The sequence below is a fragment of the Canis lupus genome, chromosome 19 (assembly GCF_003254725.2).
Source record: "Canis lupus dingo isolate Sandy chromosome 19, ASM325472v2, whole genome shotgun sequence".
Taxonomy (NCBI): Eukaryota; Metazoa; Chordata; class Mammalia; order Carnivora; family Canidae; genus Canis; species Canis lupus.
In genome coordinates, this window is record NC_064261.1 from 43,289,870 (window position 1) to 43,316,431 (window position 26,562).

The 26,562-nt window shown below is 33.8% G+C and overlaps 1 protein-coding gene across 33 annotated transcripts in view; it reads right to left on the reverse strand.

The window, feature by feature from the left end:
• The window catches only part of LOC125753068 (protein SREK1IP1-like), a 187,002-nt gene that overhangs the window by 77,602 nt on the left and 82,838 nt on the right, over window positions 1-26,562 (reverse strand). For 3 of the 33 annotated variants that reach the window (XM_049097400.1, XM_049097403.1, XM_049097405.1), the window contains one exon: window positions 22,936-24,782. The exons of 25 other annotated variants lie outside the window; for them this stretch is intronic. In XM_049097400.1, the coding sequence (XP_048953357.1) occupies window positions 24,763-24,782 (20 nt within the window). In that variant the 3' untranslated portion in view covers window positions 22,936-24,762. Of the gene's footprint in view, window positions 1-22,935; window positions 24,783-26,562 lie in introns of those variants that run through there. 5 more of the 33 variants (XM_049097398.1, XM_049097404.1, XR_007404011.1 and 2 more) reach the window with 5 other exon arrangements.

The following is a 26,562-nucleotide window of genomic DNA, read 5'->3' on the forward strand; positions in this document are numbered from 1 at the left end:
AAATCAAACAAATAAACTGGCAGGGACAATATTCTAATATCAACTGGTCCACCAGGATTAGGAATCGGGTGGGTTTAATCATCCTTTGTTCCTGCTTAAAATGTCCAGCTTTGGTGTGTCAGACAGCATGGTCTTCATGCTAAGTCACACATACTTCTCACTTCAGAAATTAATGTTTCTAGTCCAATATACCAATCAAAATCAATTCAGTATGAAATCTTCCCTCTAAATTGAGGCCTTACTTCGGCCTAAATCTGAAGCGGCATAGGTGATATTTCTGGCTTTTTCCTCTGTCTCCTTTTTTATGTTTCCTCCTCACCCATCTCCCCAGTTGCTAGCTGTTTCAAGCCCACCAAGGTCAGAGTTTGGAGAGGAAGTGTGCTGAGAGGTAAGAGAGGTAAGTCCCTCATTGATCAGGTTCTATTTCCATTGGCTTTGTTCTCACTCAACAGGTGGATATTTACGGATGACTCACTGCCTTGAGGTATACTTATTCTGGGCTCTTGGTGTGATTGGATGCTTTTTCTCATGCAGATCTCTTGACTCTAGAAGATGCATTTGAATTCCTAGTGGTGACTTGTAAACACCTCCTCAGCTTTTAGTGAAAACTGCTCTTTTCATCCACCTTCCTCCTTCTGGGGTTCTATTGTTGTTTTAGGGCCGCATCAGTCCCAAAGAAAATACTCACATATCTCTTACCCTGAAAAATTCTTGGAGAAGAGAATTATCCTAATATAGCCCCTGTATCCTACACACATTGCCTGCTTTAGCTTTCTCTGGTTTAAAGCTGGCCTCAGACCTCTGGATATCCCAGTAATCGAGAGCACATTTCAACTCTTTCAGTCTTCCCAAGGAAGAGCCCCTCATTAGGCTTGAGATTTTCGATATAGGTCCCCATCCCACCTCCCTCTCAGTTCTAAATTTTTTGAAATGTCTGTAATGAATATTTGTCTTACTTTGATATCTGATATCTATTTTATTGGGACCCAAAATGAGGGAGGAATAGTTCTGTTCTATCTAAATATCCTATGTTACAATTTTCAAATTTATGAAAATTTTGGTGGATGCATGTAATTCACTGATCATTACATATAATCACAGACATTCATGAAGCATCTTATATGTGCCCAGAACTATGGGAAGTAATAAGGACACCAACGTGATTAAAATAAAATTTCTACCTAATTGTTATTTTCATGATTAAAGTAAAATAGATAACAGAATAATATTCTAATGCTGAAATAATCTTTCAATAATATTTAACAATAACTTTCCCAATTTACACTATTTAACAATAACGTCTATCAGGAAAAGATAGCAAAGAAGTATGAGCATAGCTTTGTTTTTTCTGCCTTATTTGATGCCTGCTTCAATGCCCTGATCCTCATTTTCTAGGGTTAATAATCAGAAAAAATAACAACCTTTACAAACCCTCTAGTTATGAAACTTTTTGATTTTGTTATTTTAATTTTTTTTATTGGTATAGGTATAGTTGGTAAATAGTTTCAGCTATGTAACAATGATTTGATAATTCTATACATTGCAAAATGATCACAATTAATTTGGTTAACATCTGTCACCTTACATAGTTACAAAATTTTATTTTCTTGTGATAAGCACTTTTAAAATCTACTTTCTTAGGAACTTTCAAATATGCAATGCAGTATTATTAACTACAGTCACCATGTTATACATTATATTCCCATGACTTATTTATTTTGTAACAGAAAGTTTGTACCTTTGGACGCCCTTCATTCTTACACCAATATATACATTTCTGTGTTGTGATTCTTACCTTCAGAATTTTTAGATGATGATTGTTTAGACATACCTACCTCATATTCCTAATGCTTTGTCCTTTACTTACTCCTTTGGTGTGACAGTGACTGCTTGCCTATTTGCTTCAAATCTATAGAATGGGGCATCACAGAGCATGGATAGTATCTTAAATTTCAGATTCTCTCCATGACTTTTCTGAACCTCCTTCCACCAATACAGGCACACTGTTTCACAAACACACATTCTACATGTGGGGATAAAATGAAGCCTAAACCTCCCTCTTTCCCAGAATAATCACAAATTTAGACATGTGTATTCTATTGACTTCATTAGCAAGTGAAAAACAAATGCTTCAAGATAGTAATATATGAGATCTTCATGCATTTCTTGTGAAGATTTAAATTGCTAGGTTAATTTTGGAAGTGGACATGGAGGAAAGTTTCAAGAGGACAGTAATTTTGAAGAAATACTTTAATGTAATACACATTTATTTGAACAAAATGACAGAATAATGTGTGCATGTGGGGTGGTGCATGTTTGGAAGGAGAAAGGCTGTTTTTTTTTTAAGATTTTATTAATTTATTCATGAGAGACATAGAGAAAGAGGTAAAGACACAGGCAGAGGGAGAAGCAGGTTCCCTGAGGGGAACCTGATGTGGGACTTGATCCCAGGACCCCAGGATGATGACCTGAGCCAAAGGTTCAACCACTGAGCCACCCAGGTGGCCAGAAGGAGAAAAGTTTTAATGAACTCATGTATGTCTCTAGTCAATATTGCCTTGTTTTTCTTTTTTCTATGTTTTAACAAATGTGGGCAAATTACTTTTCTTTTTAAATTAAAATTGTTTCTACATACAATGTTCACTATTTAAATAATGTAGCTTTTGCTTAGTTAGGTTTTGTTTTGTTTTGAAATGTATTTCAAACTTTGTGAGACTTTGTGAGCCTCAGTTTCCTCATTATTGCAAGGATTAAGTATGAAAATAAATATTATCTTGTAAGCTCTTGAATGCTAGAAAAAAATATACAATGAGGCAGAGGACAGCAAATAAAACTGTCATTATCCGGATCATCATTTTCTAATCAGTGGACTTAAGAGTTATTCCAAGGAATTTACAACATTGAGGGTCATAATAAAGTCCGATTCCATTCTATTTTCCTATAAATTAATAAAATAAATACTTTAAAGTTTTCACTTTTAAACATACTTCAGAACACTAGAGTACTATTCAGTAAGCATGCATACCATTACCTAAAAGCATATGAGCACGCTCATAATTCAATTGTTCAATCAGCTGGATGACCACTCAATAGTTTTAATACTGAAAAATTAAATTTATTTTCTCACTCAGTCATGTATGCTTTTTTATGCTAAAAGTGGACTGATGATTAAAAATACAGTGTATAAGGAACATTGATATTATATAGAATGTATGTATCATGTATCATGAAACCTATGTATCACGAACCATGCAAAAATGGCAAATATTTTTTAATGTTGAAGAGAATGAATAACATTATACATTTTGAAAAACGCTGGTAAATGTTTATTAATCAGACAAATTAAGTGGAGCTTTTCTGCTCAATATAAGGAAGAAGGGCTCACATCTTTTCCAGAGTATGCCTCTCCCTACTTCAATGGCTTTTGTTTGAAGTATCAGGGAAATAGGTTGAAAACTACCATAACATATCTTTTTTTTTTTCCAGTGATTCTAAATAGAAAAGATACCTTTTTTGTTAAGAGTGACAACTTAGTAGTTGACAACTTTTCATTTATATGTTTCGATGCTGCATCCTAAGCTAATATTAGACATTTCTCAATGACAATCTCTTTTTAAATATTTTAGCCAATTAAAAAAAAAATGAATCTCTTGTAGTCATAGTCTTCATAGTATCAGATGGTGGCATCAGAATGACGCCTAACTAACAATTGAGTTTAGTGAGAAAAACTAGCTTATAAGAAAAAATATATATGGAAAAAGAAAAAAAAAAGAAAGAAAAAAGAAAAAGAAAAAATATATATAAATTTCCTTAAAAGGAAAATCAATTTATATTTGGTATCTATTAATATAGAGATATTTTCTTCAAATACATTTAAGATGTTTTCTGACTTAGTTTAAGATAGGTATTTGGGACCATCTGTTTTCTAATACAATTTTACTAAGGAAAGTAATAACAGCTTTTATGTGAATAGTAAAGAATATAATAACATTTCAAATAGCACCAAAGTCAAAAGGAAGAATAAAATAGTAGTTAAGAATAAATAAAATCTCTAATTATGCTTTATGTAGTTATTCTTCATTTTAGTAGTATCTATCCATAGAAAAATACATCATGTATAATTGCTAAGTTCTATTTCCTCATTTCCAAATGGTAAATGTAATAGAATATATTTTATTAAGCCATGAAAATTAAAAGGAGAATCCATTCAAATAGCACACTACCTGAAATATAGGAAATTCTCAATGAGTGTTTTGGCTCTTATTACTAAGATCAGTGGAGAGGGCGTATGGTATGGTAAATAAGATACATGATTAAAATAAAATCAGTAAATTGGTATCTCCTATGCTTCCAAAAATTCACCTTAAATACAAAGGATGAGTTTTTTATCATACCAAAAGCTATTTACTAGGATTACAATCTATACACCTGCTATATGAAAATGAGATATCCAGAATTTTATAGAGAAAGCAAAATAGCATAATTAAGTAAATATTTCAGATTTGTTTTAAAACAAATCTCATTTCCAGTACTATAATAAAATTCTTTTACAAATGATATCAGAACAAATAATAAATTTATGAAACTAATTGGATTCATACAAGCTGAGCTAATGAGTGTCATCTGGGTCAGATCCTCAAATTATAAATAAATGTTATCGTTTATCAACTGAACACTTTCCTCAATAAATCTTTGCACTGCTTTTCTTACTTCTCAGGAATATCAATTGAAATTCCCTTCTGATTTAGTAAAACATGTTTACCTGTGTCTGACCTCTCATGGAGAGGAAATTTTTACCTTCAAACAATAGCTAATTCAAATATTGCATAATGCAAAATATAATTTGCACACTCTAATTGCACTACCACAATCATTTTTCATCTCCTCCAAATAGATCTACCCCAGAAAAAGTGTTTGTTTTTATGAAGAAACTCCCAATGCACTTTTACAAGAAGCATTCATCTGTGTTCTGCTGGCATAGACCACCCTCAGTGTGGACAGCAAGTTTTCTTTTCTATTTGATTCGTGGGATGTTTATGTGGATAATTCCCTTGAAATTCAGCTTGATTTATAAACAATCTTCTGTGGTCTATTGAGCTATTAAATCCAGAGTATTAGCTCACTTGGAATATACATAAAGATAAAATCATCCAAAAGAAGAGCCCAACAATTATTTCCATTATAACATTTTTAGAGGGATGAAGTAATATTAGCTACAGAGGTAAGCAATATAAGATTTCTCAAATGAAGATGAGAACAATGGCATCTCTGTGGTCTCAGGGATGAGCATCATTCTAAGATATGCATTTCGCACTATATGAAAGAAGATAGGATCTATGGCTTACTCGGCTTCATTTTATTTTTACCCCCTAAAGTTCCTTTTGTCTAGATTGTCTTATTCTTTTGTTTTATTTTACTTACATTTGTATTTCATATGTTATTGTAAACCTTCATTCCTTCTGAAACCAATCAAGGAATATATGAATAAATGAATAATGATAAGTAATGAAGTAAGAAGCAGTATTGAATGTATAAATAGTAGAATGAATGAAAATACACTGTACTAGTCAAAGGATTTCCTGGGAGATAGGGTAAAAGTAAGGATTTGGGTTTTAAATTTTTTTTAAGTGCAAAACAGAGCACTAGAAAAATTCCTAAAACACATTTTTTTCAAGGGTCTGCCATGCATTTTACTTTATTTTTTTATTTTTTTTCCTTTTACCACCCTTGACCTCTTTCCTACATCTAACTTCTTTCCTCCTTTGTCGAATATTAGTTGACCATAAAGTTGAGGGTCCACTTCTGGGTTCTCTATTCTGTTCCACTGATCTATGTGTCTGTTTTTGTGCCAGTACCACACTGCCTTGATGACCACAGCTTTGTAGTACAACCTAAAATCTGGCATTGTGATGCCCCCAGATATGGTTTTCTTTTTTAAAATTCCCCTGGCTATTCGGGGTCTTTTCTGATTCCACACAAATCTTAAAATAATTTGTTCTAACTCTCTGAAGAAAGTCCATGGTATTTTGATAGGGATTGCATTAAACGTGTAAATTGCCCTGGGTAACATTGACATTTTCACAATATTAATTCTTCCAATCCATGAGCATAGTTATTTTTCCATCTCTTGGTGTCTTCCTCAATTTCTTTCAGAAGTGTTCTATAGTTTTTAGGGTATAGATCCTTTAACTCTCCTTATCCTAAGGCTTTTATGTTGATGCAAAATACTCAGTTAATGTGATTTAATTTAAAAAAATCATTATATTAATATGATAAAATTAGGTATTCATATCCCTGATATTAAATGATGGAAAGAAATTGATAGGGAATCCAAGTATTGAAATAAAAGAGGAGAAAGAAAGAAAGAAAGAAAGAAAGAAAGAAAGAAAGAAAGAAAGAAAGAAAGAAAGAAAGAAAGAAAGAAAGGAGGGAGGGAGGGAGGGAGGGAGGGAGGGAGGGAGGGAGGGAGGAGGAAGGAAGGAAGGAAGGAAGGAAGGAAGGAAGGAAGGAAGGAAAAAGAGAGAGAGAAGTGAGCTGTAAAGCTGGGATGGATGGAGAGTTGAGAAGAAAACCAATTACTCATTGAAGGTGCCAGAAGAAGAACTGATGACATGAATTCATCGCTTCTCACCATAAAGGTGAATGATGGCCCAGACACTTAAACTCAGGAATGAGAAGAAAAAGGTGCATGCAAGTTTCTTCTATTTTTACCTGATTGAGATATAAAAAGAAAATGAGGGACGGGATTACTAAAGAAAAACTCCAGACAGTTAAGCAATTTTAGGAATGATTCATTTTGAGATATGGTCATCAATTATTTATAAGGGTTAATAAATAGATTTATAAGCAAAAGGTACATGGAATCTAGAAATACATAAATGCCCTACAAATTATTTACAACCCCGACAAGTCATAACACATGAACTACCGCCGAAAACACCATTTACTTGACTTTAAAATTTGCACCATAAACTACAAATGGATCAGTTATGGAGCATCAGCCATTTGTAATGTGCTGTGCAATATTTAACATCAACTAAATGTGTTCTCACTAGCTGCTGACCAGTTGGACTAATTTAATAAGAATTCCTTGTGCCTAATGATTTATTTGCAGGTAAAATCATAATAAGTATTTAATGGTCTTAATATCAGAGAAGTAATTCTCAAATACAATATCATAACTTAGATTTAGTGCATGCAGTTTATTATCAAGCATACAAAATTTAAAAATAAAAATAAAAACAATTGCTAGAAAGAATAGGCCACCTGTTACTTTTATCCCCATAGGTTTCTAGCTTTTCAAATTTATTTTTCCCCTTTTACTTTCACATTCAGGTCATTTCTTAAAATTCATTTGTGCATCCTATCTCATTCTTGTACCTCTTTTGTTCTAATTCTCTAGTCATTCCACAGCAAGCTCTTGGTTTTCAAAGGGGATGTACTTCTATTATGCATGGCAGTCAATAAGTGGAAATATTTCTTAGTTATCCTGCTTTCTGAATGAATAGTTGAAATATGAAATACTCAGTCTGCCGTCACTCAGAGACTCTGATTGCCACAATTCCCAGCCCAGTTTGTGTCTTCCTGTGTCCTTGTTCACCAAGAACCCATTACTCCCAAATGTAATGTCTACAAATGCATATAAGTTATGATAATATCTTTAGAGTGACATCCAAATTTATTGTTTTGCATATTACTAAAAGAGGTAATAAGTAATCTGTCTTTAAAATGCCATGACATCACAATCTCTTTATATTTTGCTTCATTTGTCAGCATAAGCTAGCTTATGTTGAAAACAAAATGTGGAAGTTGCTAAGTATAAATTTATTTCCCATTTATTCAATATGTCCAAGAAATTACACCGTGTCAACATACAGAGCCCTTCCTCATTCTGTTTCTATAGGTGCACATTCTCTACTGAGAGAATGAATGTCTTCTCCAGTTGATCTCCTCTATATGGTTCTGTAAGTTGTTTCTTTTTTTTCTTTTTAAACATATTTTTTAATTTGACTTTGAGGTTTTTTAAATTTTTTTTTATTTATTTATGATAGTCTCACACACACACACACACACACACACACACACACACACACAGAGGCAGAGACACAGGCAGAGGGAGAAGCAGGCTCCATGCACCGGGAGCCCGACGTGGGACTCGATCCCGGGTCTCCAGGATCGCGCCCTGGGCCAAAGGCAGGCGCCAAACCGCTGCGCCACCCAGGGATCCCTGTAAGTTGTTTCTAATATTATAATATTACACTGGTATAATGATGCTTCAGTGAATATCGTATGCATGTTTGTGTTCGTGTTGTCAGAAGTATATTTGTAGGCTAAACTTTTGCTGAAGGGGATACTGTCAAGCTTTTAATTTTTTCTCAATTTCCTAAGTGAGAAATTTTCATTATAAATGTATTTGACATTATCCCACATGTTTAAAGAACTACTTGCTTAATTTTCTATGAACTCTCTGCTCATGTCTTTTGTCCATTTTTCGAAAGTATTTGTATTCTCTTAAGTATTAGACTTTTTTTATATATTAGGGATATTAGTCCTTTATCTCTGATTCGTACTCCAATATTTTCTTCTAGTGTGTTACTTGTTTCTCTACTTTGCATATGATGTAGTATTATTAGATGAAACAAAATTTTTCTTTGTTTTCTTGTCAAATCTCTTTTACTGCTTCTTGACTTTGAGTCATAGAAAATTTCTTCTCCATATCAAAGTTATAGAAGGAGTCACCCAAGTTTTCTTCTAGTGTTTGTATGGTTCAATTATTTTTAATTTGCACTCTGGTCTATTTGGACTATTTTTATTAGTACTGATTTAAGGTGTTTCACTCTCAATAAAGCTCTCCACTGAATAGCACTTCTCTCTGTTTACCTTCTTTAATCTCTCCCTAACTCCTCTTTCTAATTTCCCTCTCTAATGATACCCTTAACTAAAGCTATAATCAGAATCATTAAAGAAGTTGAAAAAAAAAGAAAAAAAAATAAGTTGAATAATCTGTTTCATAAATATGATTTTTCCTTATATTGATTCCTTTCCTATTAGTCTTTGCTTTGGGAACAAGAACTTCAATATTTCAGTGGACATTAATAACAAAGATTCACTTCTAGTCACATTAAAGGATGGCACTGTGTTATTGTGGTTCTGTTTGGCTGGGCTGCAGGTAAACTGGGTTTTTATTCCTCATTCCTTCTCATTCCAGGGCTCAAAGAGAAAAAGAAACTTCTGTCTAGGTATGCCTTTATTTTATGCAGAAAGCTGAAACAAGAGGGCACTAGCAAAACCATGCAATAACATTAAAATTCCACCAAAATGCCAAAACACACCACTCAGAAAAAAACATGTCACTCTTCCAAAGCCAAAGTCAATGAAACAGGGAGGTCATGTAACAATAGGCAGAAAGTAGCATCCTATAAAAGGGAAGGTGAAAACAGCTGGGAAAAATCATCCTTCATATTGCTTCTGTTTAATTTAATAATAAAAGTGAGATTCTATTAAATATATTAACAATGCCTTAATTGCAAATAAAAAGTGACCTTAGAAAATTTGGAGAATAGGGGTGCCTGGAAGACTCAGTGGGTTAAGCATCTCCCTTCAGCTTAGGTCATGATCCAGAGTCCTGGGATCAAGCCACACTGGGCTTCCTGCTCAGCAGGGAGTCTGCTTCTCTCTCTCTCTCTCTCTCTCTCCCACTTTGCCCCTCCCCCTGCTCATGCTCTCTGTCTCTCAAATAAATAAATAAAATCTTAAAAAAAAAAGAAAATTTGGAGAATAATAAAAAATGGTAAATAAGGAAAGGAGTACTATGTATAAACTCAATATTTAGGTGTAAAGGCTATTAATGTTTTATGTATATCCACGAGTTAATATCACAATATACTGTTCAAAATAGTATCAATTTTTCCAATGCTGTTATTACTGGACAAAATAAAATTTTCTTTTAGCAAAGATGACTATATGTGTGGTATATTAAAAATACATATACTTTAGATGTGCAAAAATATCTTGCAATTTATTAATTTTTGTCTCTACCTTGAGCCTTTTAAAGTACTATTTCTATTCCTTTAATTCCGGCTATGGAATGGGACTTTTAAATGACAGTTCATTTATTTTCTACATGAGTCATCCAATTAAAGGACCTTTACCAAGGTTGTTAGACTTTCAAATTTACATAATTTGACAGTTGGCTCATTTGATAGCCTTTACTTTAAGAATGTCATCTTTGCTAGTTGCCTATTTTATTGTTTTAAAATTATGCTTACACTGCTGAAGACTGCAGAAAGAATGACTCAAAAATGTTAGTCTGAATATGAGCCAATAAGACAAATACATGCTTAGTTCATAGACTGCAACTTTCTTGAGAACAGTCTCCTTGTATGCCCAAAATCCCTGATAAAGAATAGGCACTGAATGAATTTTAAAATGATGCATTAATGAATTGTGTCTCTCCCCTACCCATGCTCAACTTGATCAAGGAAAAACTCAGTTGCATACAAGTCACAGGCATGTTCTAGAGAATTTCTGACCTTTTCAACAAATATGATTTGAGAGCCTTCTATGTGACAGACACTGTGCTATATATTAGGGCTAAATTGATGAATAAGATAGTACCTCTGCTCTTGGCAGCAAAGAATTTTCAGCTGGCTCTGGGCAAGGGCCATGAATGGACAGATATTATCAATATATTTTCAGATGCAACATTTAGACAGGTTAGGCTAACCTAGAGTTCTCATTCTTGAATGCATATTAAAATAGCCTGTATGGTTTTTAATAATATCAATACTTTGGCCTCACCCAATTCTAATTTAACTACACTAGGATAAAGATTGTATGTAGATGGTTTTAAAAGCTCCCAAGGTAATTTTAATGTATAATCCTGGTTTAGAATCATTAGTCTGATTTCTCTAGTACCTTGCTATTATGAATGTGGTTCTTGGACTAGCATCATTTCTATGGCATAAGAGGTTACTAAAAAGACAGATTCTTAGGGCTTATCTCAAACTTAGTGTATCAGAAGCTATATTTTGACAAGATCTTTCAGGTAATTTAGGCATATACTAAAATTTAGTAAGTGCTGTGTTCACTATATAAGGTATTATGACAAAATAATATCTTGGGATGGTTGAGAGAAAAGAGTGGTATAATACCAAAAATGCTAGGAACCTACTTGCTAAAAGAACCAAGTATCCACAGTCTGTCCTGAAGGCAGTAAGATCATCAGTTAGATTTTTGTCTACATACTTAACACCCCTTAGAAGAGTATTAATGTTGAAGTTGACCAAAGGGGATTGTTTTGAACATTTACTCAAAGAGATTTAAGATATACCACATGAGGGTATGAAGGACATAAATTGCATGAGGACAAATTCAGAAGCTTCTTACTAAAGTGTAAAAATATGGGCACTTAAGTGTATATTTAAAAGATAACCCAAGTCATTCCTGAAAAATTGGCAGAACCTTGAGGAGCAGAGAGTAGTAAAGCTGTGATCAAAGATCTCAGATTTGATTTCTTCCTGGAGGAGTTATGTTTGGCAAGAGCTATTAGAATATAGTGGATTTGGTTTAAACATGGCTTTGGTAGGGAAATGCCTTAGTTTTGTTTTTGTTTTTGTTTTTGAGATTTTATTTATTAATTCCTGAGAGACAGAGAGAGAGGCAGAGACACAGGCAGAGGGAGAAGCAGGCTCCCTTCAGGGAGCCCGATGTGGGACTTGATCCTGGGACTCCAGGATCACGCCCTGGGCTGAAGGCAGCCCTATACTGCTGAGCCACCCAGATGCCCACTTCGGTTATTTCTAATGTTCGAGTCTGTGTTTGCTGATTGTTACTAACCCAATAACAACTAAAGAGGTTGAATCACTAATCAAGAACAAAATAACAAAGAGAACCCAGGACAAGATGGCCTTAGAGATTAATACAAACGAACATTTAAAAAAGAATACCAGTTCTTCTCAAACCCCTCCAAAAACACAGATAAGGAAGGAACACTTCCAAACTTATTTTATGAGGCCAGCATTATACTATACCCTACCAGACAAGGACCCTATAAGGAAAGAAAAATATAGGCCAGTATTTCTGATGAACATAGATGCAAAAATCCTAAATAGAATATTAGCAAACCAAATTCAAGAACACTTTAAAAAGATCATATGTGATGATCAAGTGGAATTTATCCCAAGAATGTAATGATAGCTCAAACTCTGCAAATCAATCAATGTTATACACTGCATTAACAAAATGAAGGATAAAAATCATATGATCATGTCAGTAGTTGCATAAGTGTTGGCAAAATTCAACACCCATTCATGAAAAAACTCAAAACTCCACAAAGAAGGTTCATATACTTCAACATAATGAAGCACAGATATAGCAAGCCCACACCTAACATCATATTCAACAGTATGTTAGTATGTTAAAAGAGTTGAAATTTTTTCCTTTCAGTTCTGAATCAATATAAGAATGTCTTCTCCTGCCCACTTTTATTCAACATAGTATTGTAAGTCCTTGTCAGAGCAATTAGGCAAGAAAAATAAATGAAAGGCATCCAAGTCAGGAAGGAAGAAGTAAAGTTTTCTCTATTAGAAAGTGACATGATATTATATGTAGAAAATTCTAAAGCCTCCAGCAAAAGAACCATTTAGAACTGATAAGTAAATTTGGTAAACTGGCAGGATTCAGGATTCAAAATCAATATATAGAAACCAGTTACATTTTTATACATTAAAAACAAACTATCACAAAGAGAAATCAAGAAAACAATCCCTGTATAATAGTATTAAAAGGAATAAAATACTTAAGAACATTTAACCAAGGAGGTGAAAGTTCTAACACTGAAAACTATAAGACAATGAGGAAAGAAATTGAAGAAGAAACAAATAAATGGGAAACTTTTTGTGCTTATGGATTGGAAGAATTAATATTGTTAAAATGTTTATAATACCCAATCTACTAATTCAAGGCAATCCCTATCAAAGTTCCAAAAGCACTTTTTCATAGGAATAGAACAAACAATCCTAAAATTTATATGGAAGAATGAAAAGTTAAAGCAATCTTGAGAAATAGGAACAAAGCTGGAGACATCACCTTCCTGATTTCAAACCACATTACAAAACTATTATCATCAAAACAATATAGTATTGGCATAAAAGCTGATGAATAGATAAATAGAACAGAAGTAAGAGCCCAGAAAAAAATTTAATTTGTACATATATGATCAACTAACTTTCAAAAAATGAGCCAGGGAAATAAGTGTCTTCAAGAAATGTATTGAGAAAACGGATAGTCACATGCAAAAGAATGAAAGTGAACCCGTCTGACACTATACACAAAAGCCAACTCAAAAATGATTGAAGGCTAACATATAAGACCAGAAGCCCTAAAACTCCCAGAAGAAAATAGTGCATAAGCTCTTAGACACTGATCCTAGAAATGCTCTTAGACATTGGTCTTAGAAATGACTTTTCATTTGATTCCAAAAGCAAAAGCAATAAAAGCAAGTTAAACAAATGGGAATTTTATTAAGCTAAAAAGCTTCTGTACAGCAAAGGAAACAATAAAAAATATAAAAAGTAGCCCAACATCACTAATTATCAGTAAATACAAATAAAACCATAGTGAGATATCACTTTTATGTGATAAAATGTATATTATCAATAGACAAGAAATAACACATACTGATGAGGGCAAGAAGAAAAGTGTAACTTCCTGGACCATCAGTGGTTTATGTGAACTGGAGCAGCCTCTATGAAACAAACAGTACACAGATTCCTTCAGAAATTAACAATAGAACTATCATATGTTCCAGTAATTCCACTTCTAGGTTTATATCCAAATTAAACAAAACCATTATTTCGAAGAACTATCTGAAGAAAATGTGATCTACATATGCATAAGAAAGAGAAAGAAGGAATCCTTCCATTTTTGACAACATAGATGAACCTGGAGGGCATCATAGTAAGTGAAATAAGCTAGAAAGACAGAGACCAACAGTATAACTTACATGTAGAAGTAAAAGAAAACAAAAAGTTGGACTCATAGAAACAAGGTAGGAACCACAGAATGGTTTCCAAGGGATTAGGATGGAGGAACTAGGATGATGTTGACAAATGCTACAAACTTTCAGTTATGAGTATGTTTTTAGGATTTAATGTTTAACGTGGTGACTACAGCTGATAACACTGTATTGCATAATTAAATTTGGTAAGAGAGTAGAACTTAAATGTTCTCACACACAAATAAATGTGAGGTGATGGATATGTTAACTACGGGAGAATCTTTTCACAATGTATGTGTATATTGAATCATCAGATTGTACATTTTAAATATCATACTTTTATTTGTCAATAATACCTCAATAAAGCTGAAAACAATAAAATATCTTGTGTTAACAAATTTCTTAAAAAGCCCTTTGAAGTTTTTCCATTTCCTCCTCTTTAAAGAATAAAGGTCAGTTTTACTAAACTAATTGAATATCATGGATAATTTCCCTAAGTTTCCTCCCTATTCATTCATTATAATCCTATTATTAGATAGAAGTTATAGGTATAATTAATATGTAAAATATGAACTAGGAGTCTGCATTTATTTCTTTAGTGTAACACTGCTGGGAAGAGGAATGAGATATTTTTCTCTTCTGCTACTAGACTCTACAGACAACTCCTTCCTCCCTAACAGTTGTAACAGCTCTACCTTTTCCAGAATGAGTGAATGAAAAATTTTGATCTGCTGAGTGATATCTATTTTCTTTGCAACTCCATATTATCACCTTTATATTAGAATTTAATGCCCAACTATCAGTTGCTTTGATTGTGTACCATTACTTAAAAAAAAAAAAAAGATTTTATTTATTTATTCATGAGCAACACAGAGGCAGAGACATAGGCAGAGGGAGAAGCAGGCTCCCTGAGGGGAGCCCATATGGGACTCCATCCCAGGACCCTGGGATCAGGCCCTGAGGCAAAAGCAGATGCTCAACCACTGAGCCACCCAGGTGCCCCTATTGTGTATTATTACTTAACTATCATTCCACACTGCAGCTGCTGGCTACCATTACTACTACTACTAACCATATGATTTATTCACAGTTAATACATTATGGATGCTAGCAAAGAAGATCGCATACATAGTTTAATTAAATACTTAGAAAAATTCTGTGAGGTAGGTGTCATTACTCCCTTTTATACAGATGAGTAAACATATTTGTGCATATGGTGACCCATAAATGTGCACAAAGTAACAACAATAAGAGTTAAAAGCATTTACCCTGTTTCAACAACAGTTCTAAAGTTTCACCTCTATAACTTCATTTAACCCTTACAACAACTTCAAGAAACAGAAACCAGCATTATCCACATTTTATAGCACAGAAAGTAAGGCACATAGCTGCTAGATTTCACATGTAGCAGCCAGGATTAAAACAAATGCATTTCTTGGAGGCTTTAGAGGGTAGGATTACTTTGCTGTCTCAGACAGCCACATCCAATTCAAAAGAGCAGGGGTACTTACTCTGTCAAAGAGCCCCAAATCTCTGAGTTACAAGTCCAAAGTAAAGGGAAAAGTTTCTTTTACTGCCTAGGTCCTTTGCTTTGCCTTTAGGGGTGAACTGCACTTTACTGGAATTACATCCTGAGATTACATTCGGGCCAGAAAGACCGGTATGTGTATTCCCTTCTTCCTTTGTTGATTTCACGTTTGCATTGTTTCGTGTGCTTTTATGAAAATTCAACAGGAAATGTGAATTAAACAGTTATCTGGCTGCCATGTTACTATGAAGCATTTTATCACTCCATGAGTAATTCATAATGCTTCCAACTGAAACAATTTGGGAATATGTAAGTGATGAATCACTGAATTCTACACCTGAAACCAATTTTACCATGTGTGTTAACTAATTAGAATTTAAATTAAAACTTGAAAAAAAAAAAAAGCAGTTGGGAAATTTCTCTTTGACAGTGATTTAAGAATCACTCCAGTCTATGTGTCTTTAATTTTCCCTTCCTCTCTTATGTCATTCTAGCTTTCAAATCTGACCATACTAATGCTTTGCACAACATCTTTTAATGACTCTGCGTAGGCTATTGGACGAACTCAAAACCAATTACCTGGAAGGCAATGCCCTTAATGATCTGGCTACTGCCCAAATACATAGCCTCTTGCTTTTCTGCTCCTCCTTTTTCACTTTGAATTTCAACAATCCTCAACTATTTCTCAGGTTTGTCCATGTAGGGGTACATGCACTGTACATGAAACGCTTCAATTCATCCTTTAGTTGTTCTTAAATACTCCCCTAAACTTGACATTGCCCCTGCCTTTCTTTCCTCCTGTTTTTCCTTCCTTAGTACTTTGTACAAAATATTGTACAACATACTGTCTAGAACAGTAAATGTCAATTAATTCACAAAATTCAATTACAGTGAGTGTTCATAATGTGACAGGGGTCTTCATTAAGAATCTCTCCTCACCACCCTGCCCACTTTTGGAGCTCCATAGTTCCTGTGGGAAGAGTGCTCTCAACTCTGTTCTGCACCTGAATGCTACCTTCCTTGTTTCTACTCGTTGATCTGAGGCCCTATATTGATATCTTCTCCTGAGACTTTTCAGGCTTTCTGTTTCACTTATTTCTAGATTGAATTTTGAAGTCCATCTTTCTAATTTCATTTTTTGTTGTTGTTTTTGTTGTTTGTTTTATGTTGTATTGTTGTTGGTTTTTTTTTGGCCACAAATACACCCAATAGCACATATCCAGCCTCCTGAAATCTCAGTCTAGGAAAAGCATTAGAGGCCTCACTATAAATGACAGTCATTTTTTTATTTTACTTTTTTGTTTGTTTGTTTAATCCATCTTGAAGGAAGGAATTATGTTTATGCTTGGCATAGAAAAAAATATATATATATACATAATCCTAATTAAATAAATGAACAACTAAATTAAATTAAATTGTTATTGCTACCTTGGTCACTACAGGGTGATTTTTGACACTGGTATTCTATTCAATTTTCTCTCAAGTGGTTATGGTCTAAGAGAGTGCTTTATAAATTGTACTCTGTGGAGTCCTCAGAGGGTGATATGGGTATGCTGGAGGCAGGGGATGAAAGACTAGGAGGGCCAAGCAGGCAGAGCTCCAAGCAGCTCACATGCATTTCAAGCAGAGAAAATCCCCTAGTGTGCATTTTATGTGTTGGACTTCTTCCAAATATTTCAGCTGAACAAATGTTTCCAAGACTAAAAAAAAATTTAAAACTCCAAAACCACTGATGCAAAGCTAAACTGAAAAGTGGCAAAGGGTAACTTCCATAGCACTTAAACCCACTTACCTTGTCTCAATTGTACTTTAATAAATTTCCATGAACTCGAAACTTTTCTGACTATGATACTGAATTTGCCAAGAAGACAAACAAACCATTACATGCTTGGCAAAGTTGCTTCTACATCTTTAATGATGACAGACTTCCCAAGAATATCTGATGGACCAAATCTGCATAAGCAAAAGGATTTATTTACTCCAGCATTTCTTCACATAGGAAATTCGATGATTTAATAATTCCATACCACTTTAACTCCTTGGCACCTAGAACTTGAAATGCCTCCTGACTGAAAGACAATTGCCAACAATGAACACCTTGGAAAATGCTAATGCAAAAGGATTAGTAAGCTAATGCAGATAAAATGAATTATGCTTAGCACTTACAGGTTTTCTATGGGCAGTAGTAGGATAAATGAGGTATTATTAGTACTGTACATTTTGTGCCAGAGGCAATATCTAGCACTGTAGTGCTTTGTGCTACTTGATATGCCAACCTCCACAGTATGTTCTTCCAAGCTGATGCTGACAGAGCAAAGTAACACACAGAGACAAAATCCTTTAAGTTCCTGTGTTCCTTGAAATAAAGGAAGATAAAAAATCAATGCATTATGTTAATTTGAGAATCAAATAAAAATGTACTGTGGATTTTTTTTTAACCTATCTCCTATGGCTATTAATCCACACCAAAAAAAAAAAAAATCAAAGGAAATGGTTAATCCATTAAAAAGGACTTAAACATTTCAAAGATACTTTTGAATTTTATTTTATTCTTTTCTTTTCTCCTCACTGATAATCCTCATGTTTTCAAAGGAAAGAGGCCTCTTGAGATTTAAGTGATTTCTCTCATGGTGTCAGTATCTGTAGCAGAGACATCTAGAGACAGTTTGCAGTTTTATGACCCTTTAAGGAAAAGTGGTAAAATGTCATCTCTGCTTTTCCTAAATAGATGGCATATTGATAGCAATGAACATTATTTGCCAACATTAGCAAAGAACGAATGCTCCATTTCAAATCTCAGTACTGAGAATATAAGGACAAGAAGCTAGCTATACGATGAGGACACTGCATGTTTATGAAAGTTATGCTTTGATCCAATGAGACCTAAATTGATATGTCATACACTTTGCCTTCATTAACGTGTGTTATCACTCAACTTCCTGCCAGAAAGTTCCACATCATCTTCCACTTTTTAAATTAGGCACAGTAGACTAGATAAGAACATTACATTAGTTTGAGAAATATATTTGCCAGTAAATGGTTTTTATGCAAGAACATATGCACCCCAAATATTTGAAAATTAGCCTATTGTAAACACTACAAATCATTTTAAAGTTACCTCTATACTCACAGAGTGCAGAGTCTGCTAAAGCATCATTTTAGAAGTTGTAGCAACAGATAATAAAATATTACAGAATCAAGCTTTCACTTTCTCTTATTAACTCTCAATGTGTGATGTGAGCCTGCAATATGAGTAAAGAAAATCATCCCTATTGATCCATTGCAATGATTAATGAATTCATTCATTCATGCATCTATTTATTTAGCTGTCCACTTATCTGTCACCCTGAGTGTGACATAACCGTGTAGGTGCTAAGACCCCAACATACAATCCACATTCTGCTCTTGAGGGCATGGCGGTAATATGGGATAGAAAATAACATGGGCAATAGAAATGTAAGAAGATCCAGGATAGAAGTGAATTTCGGGTGCTATGGCAGCAGAAGCCAGAAGTTAATTTGATGAGTTCTTTAGTTATTCCAGTGACCAAATGTTTCCAGGAGAATTTGAGAAGACTTGTGTTCCCTTCATAATCCCTTGCTTGGATTTGGAGCCATCTCTGTATCTGATTACTCTTCAGCCATAAACTTCCTGTACCAGGGCTTTACCATCACTACTCAATTGCTCAGAGAAGTTGTCTTCTGCTCAGGTTCCTTCATATTTTTATAAAGATTTTATTTATTTATTCATGAGAGACAAAGAGAGAGGCAGAGACATAGGCAGAGGGAGAAGTAGGCTCCCCACAGGCAACCCAATGCAGAAGTCGATCCCAGGACCCCCGGGACCACAATCTGAGCAGAAGACAGATGCTCAACCACTGAGCCAGCCAGGTGCCCTTCAGCTTTCTTCATATATGAGAGGATTTTTAAATTTCTTTCTTGAAAGTCAAACATTCCTTTGTCCTAATTTCACAGAGCTTCCCTTAGGTTCTTAATGTAGCCAGAATTTCAGTTTCCACCATCAGAATCCAGTCCCAATATTATAGTCCTTATTTAAACTGAAACTTGCAGCTGTACAACTTGCCAGCATTCTTCACATTCCCGATTCACTTGTATCTGCTAATTAAAAATAAAAAGTACACCAGCCCTACAGAAAATTAGAGCCCTCTTCCCAATCATTGACATGTCGGTATCAAAAGTCCAACTGAGTTTTAAGAATGCTATGATTTTCAACTCATATTCTAAAAGATTTAAAAGTAATAACCATCCCCAAAATTTAACATAGGATAGATGCCATGACAACATTGTTTTCAGACACAGAACTTGTGACAAAAATTTTGTAACTTTATAATCACTTCACTTAGAAAGCATTCAAATGTTAAAAAAAATAAATTTTGTTTCTTACAGGCTGCCTTTTCCTACTGTGAATTTGGCTGCTGCAATCCCAAGAAATAAAAGCTCTCCCTTGGATAGCATTAGTCATCACTTTCTCATTATTAAGCCTCCTAAAACACTGACTCATACTGATTTTCTTCCTCCATACCTCATTTCAGAATATCTCTCCTTGTCACTATGCATTAATGCATAGCAAATTCCATAATATGTTTTCTATTTACCCCTGTAGCTATCTCTTGCATATGGTAATTCAAAACTTCACATTAGGCCCAAACTACCATATCCCACAATACAATAAGTTAGTCAAAGAGGTAGGAGAGCAAGTAGAATGAATTGTATTTATTATACATTGAAAAGAAAATGAGATAAAGAAAGTAAAAAATATTTACATGTATGTAATCAGATAATAATTTTCTCTGTTTGTCCTTTATGGATAGTTACTTTTTCCCAGTGAAAGCTGGTAGTCTATTCTCTAGAAACATCTATAGTATCTAAAGATGTTCTTGGGCAGTGGGTAGCTCAGTGGTTTAGTGCCACCTTCAGCCCAGAGTGTGACCCTGGGGAGCTGGGATCGAGTCCCACATCAGGCTCCCTCCAAGGAGCCTGCTTCTCACTCTGCCTGTGTCCCTGCCTCTCTTTCTCTCTGTGTCTCTCATGAATAAATAAATAAAATCTTTTTGTTAATAAATAAAATCTTAAAAAAATATCTTTAGAAAAAAAGATGTTCTTTAGTACTATCTAGATTAACAATTATCCAATCAGTCATCAACTGCCTCTTGAATCCATTGATTCATTTTAAAAACATTTATTGAGAAGCTACTATGGGTCTATCACTACAAAGGAACTGAAGATATAGTGATGGCTGTGACAGATGTCATCTTTGGCTTCATGGAGCCTGTGATTTACCGGAAAAGACATTTTACACAATGTTTACTCACATGATTAATTGATATCAACAATAAGAAATGATAGTAAGTAAAATTAGAAGACGAGGTGTACATATAAACGAACCCTAAAATATTTTGGAGAGTTGATTATAGCTTCTCTGAGGAAGCTGAGATCTAAAAGATGAATTAGTCACTGAATACAGTGAGAATAACACTGTAGGCTGGCAAACATAAGGAAGAATGGTCTAAATACTATCAGGGCATAAGAAAATCTAGCTCCTTTAATTAGCTATTAAAAAGCCAATGTTCCTAGAGAGAGGAGGGAGCAAGAATGAGACAGTATAAGATCAAGCAGTATATCTATATTTTGTATATTAGCACAGAGCATGAATAAACATTGGGATATCCTTCAGAGCTTTCAACAGATAATATGTGGCATGAATAAGATCTTACGTCACAAAGACCACTCTAATAGTTACATGAATGGATTAAAGGTAGGTCAAGAATCATTGTGGATGGCCTCACAACCCAGCAATTATACTCCCAAGTAGCTACCAAAAAGAAATTGAAATATATGTCCATATAAACATTTGAACATGAAGCTAATATTATCATAGTAGCCAAAAAGTGGAAATGACTCAAATATCCATCAGCCGATAAATGGAGAAACAAAATGTGATATATTCACACAATGGAATACTAGTCAGAAATAAAAAGGGATTAAATACTGGTGCATGGAACAACATAAATGAACCTCAAAAGCATTATGCTAAGTCAAAGAAGAAAGAAGCAAAAGACCACATATTATATAATCAAGTGTATATGATATCTAGAAAAGGCAAATATATAGCTAGTGACTAATTAGTGATTTTCTGAAGGATGGGGGTCTGGGGTAGAAGAGGGATTGAGAGTTTTACTGTAAATGAGCATGAAGGATCCTATTGGGATGATGAAAAATCTCCTAAACTGATTATGATGATGGTTACATGTCTCAGGAATTTACTTAGAATCACTGAATTGTATAGTTAAAAACAGGTAAATTTTATGATATATAAGTTATATCCCAAAAGAGTTGTTAAAAACAAAATTCATATGGGTGTATTTGAAAATCATTTAAGAACTACAGTAGACTCGATGTTATGATTGACTTGGCTTATAAACCTTGTGGGAGAGACTGTGTATGTTTCTGGCAGGAACAACAGTGTGGATTATGGATCAGATTGTGCAGTGGGGAGATAATTATGCCAGTTATAAACACATCCTGATTATTCCACCTTTACAAGTCAAGTTGTTACTCTTTTACTAAAACATTGGCAATGCCCACTCTTAGAAATAAGGCTAAAATACAGAATACTAACATCAAATCTAGCACCATCTTCCAGTTACACTGCTCTTTTAATGCTTTTTATTTACGACAAATCCATGCCAAAGGTGTAGACTATGGAGATTTCTCTGGTAATCCTGGGCTTGGTAGATGCCATGGTGACTTTCAGTTCTATAGCACCCAAACAACTCCACAAAAATTAACAAAGGTATAATGCTAATCTGAGACAGTAGCACACCCTCTTGGCTTTGAAGAGACATAGATTGTATATGCACACATATTACAGGAATCTTATTACAATCAAAAATGTATTCTAAAAAAAACATGCCATGTATCCTTCTACTTTCTTTATATATTTTGATTTGGGCCCAAGACAACCTGCTAATTTGGATTATCAGTCTAATTGCTAAAAAATGTACAAAAGGCCCAGACAAGTATAGACTGTGGTTTCCATCTTTTTTACTATGTGGCAAGTTTGTTCATGCTATTCAATCTTTAATACATCATAATACACAACTCTTTATTCCTTTCATAATTAAACATAAATCAGATACAAAAGGAAAAAGAATCCCTAAATATGAAAGACCATGTTATCATTTCTCAACTGCATTAAGAGGCATTTGTTTTAAACATTGAAAACTCAATATTTTCTTATCTGGGTAGTCAGAAGTAAATTTTCTATGGAATCACTGTGTTCCCATGTATAGAAACTCAAAAAAAAAAAAAAAGAAAGAAACATATTTTCTTGCATCTCTTTTTCCTTAACTATTATTATTGAGTACTTACTATGTGCTATGCTTCTCTACAACTTTATAATTTCTTTCTATACTTTTAAAAGTTACTTCTTAAAAAAATAAAAAATAATAAAATAAAATAAAAATAATAAAAAAATAAAAGTTACTTCTTTACCCAACCAACCACTCTAACTGATACAGGCTTTAGCGTTTTAGAAATCCCAGCCCTTAATGTTACAAAGATTTCAAGACTTGAATTCTCTATGTCTTTATTTTTGTAACTGTCATCACTTGAACTCTAGAATTATTACCTAAAGCAGAAAAAATGCACATGCTTTGGAACAAGAGCTGTGTAGACTAAGAAAAGGAGACAATCAGAAATACTTTGTCCAGCTATTTTTCACAGCACTTATTTGACCCATGATAAAACCCCCATTTACTTGTACAATCAATTTTGATTTTTAGAATTATATGTCCTGATTAATGGAGGTATAAAACTGCATGATATATGCTGGAAACTACAATATATTCAATGTTGATGATGAATAACACTTAAAGCAAAGTATATTAAGAGACAAGGCAGGAGGAAGAAACTGCTCTAGGTATTTATTAAAAATGCCTATTTTATTCTGAAGATACTTTGTACACAATTAAATGTTTTAAGCATTGAAATGATATGCTAATATTTGCATTTTTAGAGAGATTGCTTTGATAGTAGAATGGCATATTAATTTGAAACAGACAGGACATGGAGCTATGTCAGAGACTGTTGTCATAGTCAAGGTGAATAATGATTAAAGCCAGTATTAAAAGAGAATAGTAATGATGATGGAGAGGTAATTCTATAAGAAATATTTCAGAAGTAGAATCTGAAATTATTGGCATTGTATTGTATGTAGGGAAGTGTGAAGTATCAAGGATAATTCCAGGTAATAATATTGAATAACTCATTGAATAGAAGGGCCTTCAACAGAGAAACAGAGTACACAAGAGGAAAAGGTTGGGAGGATAATTAATTCTCGTTAGTGCCTACATGTGATTCTCTATAATAAAACAGAATTTCAAATGCAGGGAAGTTGAGTTGATTCTAGAAAGCATTATAAAAGGAGGCCATCGACTTTTTATTGCTATATAGACATAACAGTGTGTGTTTTCAACTCCTTCTCTCAAAGGCTCTCCTAATCAGGATCTTGAAATGATAAGTTAATTTGAACAACATTCTTAGAATTGTAGAGTTCCAAGTATACCATCATTTCACACCACTTGTATCAAGTAACAAACCAGAAAGGACTGTGGTATCTCAACTAAGGAAAGTTTTAAAAGAATTTATAAACATCAGTGTGTGAGCTACTTTTAAAATTTCAATAAATTCCTTTCCTTTCAAATTTATTAAATAAACAATATTTTGAGTCACTGTTATGCATTTGAGTACCTGCCTGGATCTGCAGAAATAATCAGTGGAATTGCCTTGGTCTTATCCAAATGCAAGCATAGACTTAGGATTCAATGTCCCTTCATTTCCTACCAAACTGTTCCTCCTCTTGAATACTATAGCTTATGTGCTGCTACCCTTTTAGACTGGAGATTTGAACTTTCCGTATCTCTTCATTATGTGTTTAAAAAGTTGATAATTTCAGCACAGATTCATATTCAGCCTCATACCCTAAACCAGTAAAACATAAGGATCGTGTCCATAACTATTACACATACAGTATTTTGCACATTTACTTATTTAAAAGGATTCTTTTTGTAAAATGATTATTTTTCCTTTAGATATTAAAATATTGTACAAGGTTTGTATAATTCATTAACATTTATTTTAAGTGCCACACCAATGTGATGCTATAAGAGCTGTTATACCCACTTCACAGATGAAAAACTTCAAGTTCAGAGTGGTCACAGAGCTGAGTTCTTATCTGAAAATGCAATAAAATATTCTTATCCTTCTAAAATATACTTCTATAGCATAATTAATTCTTTTACTGATTTCTTTTTTCCTCTGTACATCAATTCTGATTATCTGTGTGTGCTTCAAGGAACAGAAAATGACAGAGTCTTCAAAATTCTAGTCAGGGGCATGACTTCAGCATTGCCAATTTTCCCATAGAAACTGTTAAAATTATTAACAATTACTTAAAGTTTCAAGTAACAGCTGTGTCACTTTTACATTTTATTGATGCTGCTTTTTTTATCTACTTTGGGTTTTTACAGTCTTTTTATTTCTTCCAAAAGACTGCAAAAAATATTCTTCAAGTTTATATTTTTCCACAGAGAATTGAGAAGTATTATTGCTAGTATTTATTTCACCAAAAAATGTATTGCTTTTTTTCATAAAAAAAAATGACACTTTGGGATCTAAATTGAGCATTTTCAAGACTTTGTAAATTTTCATCCCTTTGTTTTGACAATAAAAAGGAAAAAAGTAAAATTCCTATTATTGTTTCTGAAATGAGAAGAGATACACAATTCTCAAAGCTGATGTTTCTGTCTCCACAACTACATTGCTCACTTTCTAAAACATAAATGTGGCTGTGAGGGTCTCAAAACAGCAGAGTTGAGTAACAAATAGCAGAGGATAAAACATATGTTTCTTCTGGACTGAACCTCAAAGCATAATCCCATCAATGGAGTATAATAGAGGGTCAGATGTAGAAAGTCATTTTTGATTCAACTCAAGTTCCTTATTTCATAGAAGATGAAATTAAAGCTCAAAGAAATGGAATATGTTAAGTCACGTCTTTATTTGTCACAACCCATGAAATATATAGCAATGAAACCTTACTGCTACCTCTTGTATCTGATATCAATGTACTTTTCATGCTGGAGTTTAGCCAAAGAATGGAAATGAAGAATGAGATATATTTAAGTTGTTCTTCAGAAAAAAATCAATATACAATCAACAAATATTTATTGAGTGTGTACTATGTATAACTCTGTCAGTTACATCAAGAAGTTGCCAACTATAGTAGCTCATGAAATAGATTACTTGCAGTAACATTCTTAACTCATTTTATGGTTAGAGTTAGCTTGGTTCTCTTCATTTTCTCTTTCCAACTGTGATGAAAGATACTACTGAAACATCATATCCAAAGATCATATCCTGTCAAACCATGAATTTTATTTCAATTTCCAAGAGGGTTTCTGTGTGGGTGTTTCAACATTCATTAATTGCACTTGAGCCATATTTTAAAAATATTTTACCTTACCTGAATGTCTTTCATATAAGGCTCCCCAAGGATACTACAAATGAGCAAGAGTCACTTTCAAGTTTCAAAACAGTTCTGCTAGACTGACTAATGGGGTTTAAAGGTCCCCAAATCAAGATGATGTAAAATTCACTGGACTTCTGAGCAGGTAATCACAGTAAGGTTTTGAAACAAGATTATAATCATCATTGGAGTTGGCTATAATAAAGGAAAGATGGAAGTAAATCTTAAGGGAATGAGTCACAAAAAGCAGACTTGTACCTGTGTGTAGAGTTTTAGCATTTCAGAAGTGGGAGGAAAATTAGCTGTCATTTATTGTAAATTACTTCCCACTACATGTGAAGAAATTGAGGCCAAGAGAGGGCAAGGGACATATTCTACATCATACACTGAAGTGGAAGAGAAGCAAACATTACAGTCTATTTATTCTGATTTTAATAATTATGGCTATATAAACACTAAATGTGCTTCTTTGTGAGGCAATCTATTA